General features: G+C 45.4%; 1 protein-coding gene across 1 annotated transcript; it reads left to right on the forward strand.

The window, feature by feature from the left end:
- Nucleotides 1–2,478: 2,478 nt before the first annotated feature.
- Nucleotides 2,479–3,594, forward strand: LOC125529433. The gene has a single exon (XM_048693843.1). The coding sequence runs from the start codon at nt 2,610–2,612 to the stop codon at nt 3,090–3,092; it is 483 nt and encodes a 160-aa protein (XP_048549800.1). The 5' UTR covers nt 2,479–2,609; the 3' UTR covers nt 3,093–3,594.
- The last annotated feature ends 2,483 nt before the right edge of the window (nt 3,595–6,077 follow it).

Below are 6,077 nucleotides of genomic sequence, written 5' to 3' on the forward strand. Positions count from 1 at the left end.
AAAGTTTTCACGCACGTGCCCCTAAGGAACAGCGCCCTGGAGCCAGAGTCGTCGTCGTTGAACCCTTCAATATATATGGAGCATCTGACAACATTTCTCACCCCACGACGAGAAACCCTAACGTCATCGTCCCAAGAAGATGGCAGGAATCTATGCCGGAGCTCCATTGACTACGTTCTGATGGACGAACTCAAGGAGGATCGAAGTCTGGAAGATAAATTTGAAGAACATGTGCCACCATGGTGCCATCCGTCCGAGTGCCACACCTGCTAGGACTAAAAAAACCTAAACTAAACTACTAACTGGAGTAAAGGCACCAGGATTCCCCTCCCCGCCACTGGCATCCAGAGCAGCAGGCAGAGGGGATGCGAATCCATGGGCTCACCTGTGAAGCTTGGAGGGGAGAGTTTTTCATAACCGCCAAGGCGAAGGAACTCGGCAAAATGACCCCGTAACTTCGGGAGAAGGGGTGCTCTCCTATCTTTTGATTAGGAAAGCGGCACATACCAGGGGGTAAGAACCTTAATACTAAACCAAGTTTCGGGAACTTCTTGGTGACTTGATTGGTTCCCTTCCCCCAATTTGCAAAGGATGATTCCCGTGAAGGTGATCTCGATCACCATTCTATGATATTTCTGGATGCTTTTGCGGCAACTCGTAGATTTTAAACGCATTCATCTTTCCTTTTTCTTGAACAGCTCAGTCAAACCAAGCAGTGAACAAAGTTAGTGCAAATGTGGCCATGTAGGTGCTGCAGGAAAGCAACTTGATATTGCGATCCAGATCCAGCAAGAAGTAACGTTGCACTATGACTCAATCCAGTTGGAAGAATAAGCTTATATATCCCAATCCATCGGGTCTAAGTCCCCTTCCAATCAGATTCATAAACACCTAACATAACAGCAGCCCACAAGGCCTTGTTGAGGATGATCTCCTGTGTGAAATTCGAGAAATTCCATTCCATTTATACGAGAAGTGCCCCTACCAGGCAATATCTACCTACACAAGCTCGATCAGGAGATAGGGAGGATCCGGCAGAAGCACGAAATTCCTCTTGTAGTGAATCTGCTTTCTGATGGCCATTTCGGTCCATTGTGGGACCACGGCTTGCAAGGTGGGACAGATCAGCCATCTCCACAGATTGCTAGTTTGCTGAAAACAATCCAGCTTTTGCCAAAAGAAAGCCAAACTCTCATCCAGATGCATCTCGATTCACATTTCTATATGATAATATGCAGAGGAACTAACCTGCCTGCAGTGGCGGGGCGGCTTTTTTTTTAAATAAGAGCTGTTATGCCGACAACAGCTGAAATAGCGGAGGTGATTGCCGACACTCTCTATCTATAGGATAAGCAGCTAGATCGATTTCCTAACAGGAGAGTGACTTAGCGTAACAGTAAAACATTGAATTGGACCGCTTCGCCCCTTGGCGGATCTTCCTCCAAGAGAGTCAATGGGACTGGGGCGGGGAGTCAATGGGACTAGGGGAAGTCAATTTGACTGCTGCTCGAGAACCTGTTTGAACAAGAAGAAGTAGCATGGCTCCAGCGGGGCAGAGCCAATTGGCTACGACATGGTGACCGAAATACAAATTTTTTCCACCACTTTGCAATTGCAAGAAAAAAGAGGAATCTGATCAAGTACTTGATGAGCGATACTGGAGATCGAATAGAAGGTAATGACTTACTCGATGCACATATTTAGGGCTATTTCTCTCATCTGTTTAATACGCAATTCTCTTCGATAAGAAGGGTTCTCTTGTGTTCCAGGGTTGATTAAGCGTCTGGTGGAACAGGGATACATTGTGTGAGGCCAAATTGCCTGACGAATTGATGAATATGGCTCAATATAGACTGGTCCAGGTATACCGGTCAGTCTTGAGCCACCAGGATAGCCTTCCACATATCCTGTTCCTCCCTTGAGTGGTAACTCTTTTCTAACCTTAGAATCCTGAACCAATTTGCTCCAAAGACTCTGTCATTGAAAGGAGTCCATAGGTTGATAAAATAGGTTTTCATGAAAACCACACGTAGATAGAAAAGGTAAGAGTTACACGTGCCAGAAGCGAGGAATACCGCTCGGAAGCCCGATTGAACCTGTCCTCATTCACTGCTATCTCCATATATTGGATGCCAAGCTTGAAAGGGTAATGGTCCGAGAGGATGGGGCCGTAGTCTTCTATTACGCACGCTACGCAGACGATATGGTCTTCGGCTTACCGAGAGGGGATAAGTCCACGCGAGTCACCCAGGGTCTCAAAAAGGTCTTAGCTAGAGTCCTTAGGGAGCTCCTACAGGGCTTCACTTCTACTGAAATTTCCAGAAAACAACCAGGGAGGCTACAAATTATCGGCTTGCCCCTGTCTCTGAAAAGTGAAGGTCAGCTCCACGTGGGTATTCCATCCAAACGATGGGAGAAGAGGATGACACTTGTTCGTATTGAAAACCGGAGACGAAGGGAAAAAGGTTAGCTCAGCAGAGCGAAGCAGCGTTCCATTCTTTTCGGCGGCATCCTTCCGCATTGGCGGCGAGTGGAGTGCCACAATCCCATTCATCATTTTTGATCTACATAACCCAAAGCCCATAGCACTGGCGACATCTCCGGCATAAATGCAAGGAGGATGTATAGCTGATATAGGATCTTGTGGAACTGGATTTGATTCTGCAAGCGGTTCGGTACGAACGAAGAAATTTCGAACAAAAGGATCGGAACTCGCTGATAGGAAAGGAGAGAAAAACAAAGCAATGCCAAGAGCTCCGTCAATCTGCTGTTCATCGATAGACGAAGCTCTCTCTTTTTCATCTCGTGCCAGATGTAACAAAAGATTAGTCCTTTTTCCTTCTCGCGAACCACGGGAGCGCCCAGCGCCCAGAAGAGCAAAGCTCATTTTCAAAACAGGGTCAAGCGGCGCATTAAAAAGGGCTGGCCCGTTAAAAGGACGCTTACTTTGCGAACGAAGTTCAGAATCAACAAGGGTTCTCCGAACGAAGGGAGTGTACAACTGGGGCGCAGCCCGACTTTTTTGTTGGAGAGATAGAATGGAGTTCTTCACGAAGTTCGAGACAAAGGAAAAAATAAAAGTTTCTCTATAGCCTCTTCGTTTTGAGACATTATGGCTTTGGGGTCGACCCCGGTAACAAAAAAGGAATCCATAAAAACTTGGGATCCAACACCATGATAAAATACTACCCTCATGATTAGACCATGTCCCTGAGATTTGATAAAAAAAAGGTGCATTAGCGGTTAATACGTTGTAATTAGATAAGTTATTTGGAATATGACGGAACGAAAGACCAAGGAAAGGAAGAAGAATGCACCAAAATGCAAGTGCTGCACCAAACGCTGGTGGTTGTTTCTTGTTGTAAGTGAATGCAACGAAAAGACCCGGAAATAACGAATAATGAGAAAATTCATTTATAGACATTTCGTGCTCATTTCCAAATTTATGCTTAGTTATTCCCATCATCCGGTAACCACAGGATGATCCCAATCTCCTTTTAGTAATAGATCTTTTTGATATGTCTCAGTCTCAGCGGCAAGGAAGAGAAAATGCATCGAGTCGTTTATCAAGAAAGTGGACGAGCATGGCGGTCCCTATATCTCTGAGGGGTGTACCACTTTTTTTTTTCAAGTCAGCTTAAGAGGTTCAAAAGAGAAAGTCACTCTCCTTATTCTTGGCTAGTGGAATGGAAGCAAGACTCTTTCCTATCCACTTTGCCGAGGGGAGAGAACTAAAAGATAACTCAAGCTAGACAGAAAGGTGCAAAAGTCCACAGTTTCTTAAGGATCCTGTAAGCAAGTAGGTTAAGATTAGTTGATTTCGCAAGAAGCAACTTGAAAAGCACAAAGACTACATCTAAACAAACCTTACGTCTTCGTTCGGCTCATTCTTGCTTATCTCACCCTATTTCCTTACTTTAGCTTAGAAGTAGGCATATGGGAAGTTACACAAAGATGACTTATCGGTTGGCCTAAGCTTACTATGGCTACTCATAAGAAGATGAAGGATTGAAAGACGACTGATCACCCCTCTGATTTGTGATCTTTTAATAGAAAGAAAAAGCCTTCTCTCAGACTTAAAGGTAAATGAAAGCGGGATTTTTTTTCTCTCCTCTAAGCTAGCAGCAAGTCAAGTAATCTGAGAATGCTGCCCCCAATCCGTAGCTGAGGACGAACTCAACTCATAAGCTTTTTTTGAACCAAGCACCGCTTTCGAGTAACCTGACGAACGCGAACTACCTTCGTACATTCTGTCCAACTGGCAGGCACACCCCCATATTAATAAGTGATATAGATAGGAATGTGATTGAATAAGAACTCTTCATAAAGTATTTGGAAAGAAAAGAAAGAGATTCTTGGTTTTATTGCTCCCGCTTCCTCATCTGCGCTCGTCAAGCCAACTTTGCTTTTTGGGAGGCGAAAGAGGGGTTGAAGCGCCTCGATCTTCCTACTGGAGGCATGGTCATGGCTTTCATTAATTCATTTCATTCTTTGTTCTGTTGTGGAATCGAACCACTCAAAGGATTTAGAGTCCTTTTACCAACCAGTCAGAACCAATATTTCTCTGTTATATTCTGTTTTTTCTTTGTCAGCTAGCACAATTTGGATTTCGAGTCCAATGCGCTAACGCTTTCTTTAGTTTTCTTGCTTGATTTTTATACGATTTTTTAAGCAACTAGCGCGAAAGCCGTTGCGCGTTAGCTCATCCGTTTTCTTGCTCTTTCTCCGGGGCAATGCCCCTTGCTCTTCCCACTGAAACAAGAAAAAAAGGATTTGTAGTCCAGCAAGAAAACGGATGCGCTAACGTAGAGGGGGGGACCTAAATTTTGACTGAGCCTTACCCTCAAGTTCGATGATGCCCACACATCCAAAGTTACTCCCCAAGATCGCTACATAAAACTCCAGCAAAACTACATCATAAACTCCGGAAAATAACTACTCCTAGATCATTGCAATTCCTCCAGCTCAATCACAGGCAACCCAACAACAAACCCAAAATGGTAAATATCAGACAATAGAGTTTAAACACGGAAAATCACGTTTTTCATGGCAATTTATATTGGGGCAGGAATGGTAAATTTAGTTTGCAAGCATAATACTTTTCTAGCACAAAATGAATTGAGGCATATTTGACATGCTCGCCAAGTAACTGGTCATCCTCGGCGAATACAACTTGCCATGAGAAACGTTCGATTTACCATGCCAAAAAATCTGATGTTCGCTGGATATTCAGGTCCAGAACAATAACTATAACAGAGAACTCCATCTCAACTACTTCATTACAGCCACGATCACACCAAAATCCCTGCAAAAAAAATAATTTCACCAAAAAAATGTCCAGCTTCACAACTTCTTCATAAACGCTCACCAACATGTTAGAGCATCTCTAGAAGACCCCGCATAAGTGGTCAAACCCGCAAATTTTTTGCGTTTTACAGTTTTGGACAAAAAAAGTGTCCAGAACAGAAACTGTAAAAGTGGTCCAACCAGTAAAATTTTTAAGGGCCACCGCAAATGCACACCTGAAACCCTTATCTTTGGAGATTGGAAGGCCGAATTTAGGGGCCCCGTATACCGGTCAAACCTCGTCGGAGCAAACACGCCGCCGCGGAGTTTGCCGGAATCCGCCCTAAACTCGCCGGAATTCATCACCGCACATCGAAAAAGGCTGCTAGACGCCGCAATCGATCGCCGCCGGTCCGAATTGGACGAGCTCGACATCGTCGTGGCCTCCCATGACCTCAACATGGCCGCTGGAATCCTCCCAACGCGGCAGACAAAGGGGCACGACTCGCTTCGCAATAGAGCAAGGCGCGGACGACGGAGGCGATGGGACATGGCCGGCAAGGCTGAGCGCGGATGACGGAGGCGACGGGGCATGGCCGGCGAGGCTGGGCGCGACCGGTGCGGTGATGGGCATCGCATACTCTAAGGAAGTATGGGGGTAAGTATGGAGAGGCAAGGCCTTAGCTATGGAGAAGTTGTAAGCACGCAAGGTTTACGAGTTCAGGCCTTTCTCGGAGAAAGTAATAGCCCTACGTCTCGGAGCCCGGAGGCGGTCGACTGGATTATGTGAG

This window comes from Triticum urartu, unplaced genomic scaffold, assembly GCF_003073215.2.
Source record: "Triticum urartu cultivar G1812 unplaced genomic scaffold, Tu2.1 TuUngrouped_contig_5597, whole genome shotgun sequence".
NCBI lineage: Eukaryota > Viridiplantae > Streptophyta > Magnoliopsida > Poales > Poaceae > Triticum > Triticum urartu.

What these genes read in the sequence shown, in the direction of transcription:
- LOC125529433 (XM_048693843.1), top strand. Translation starts at nt 2,610, where the DNA reads ATGCAAGGAGGATGTATAGCTGATATAGGATCTTGTGGAACTGGATTT.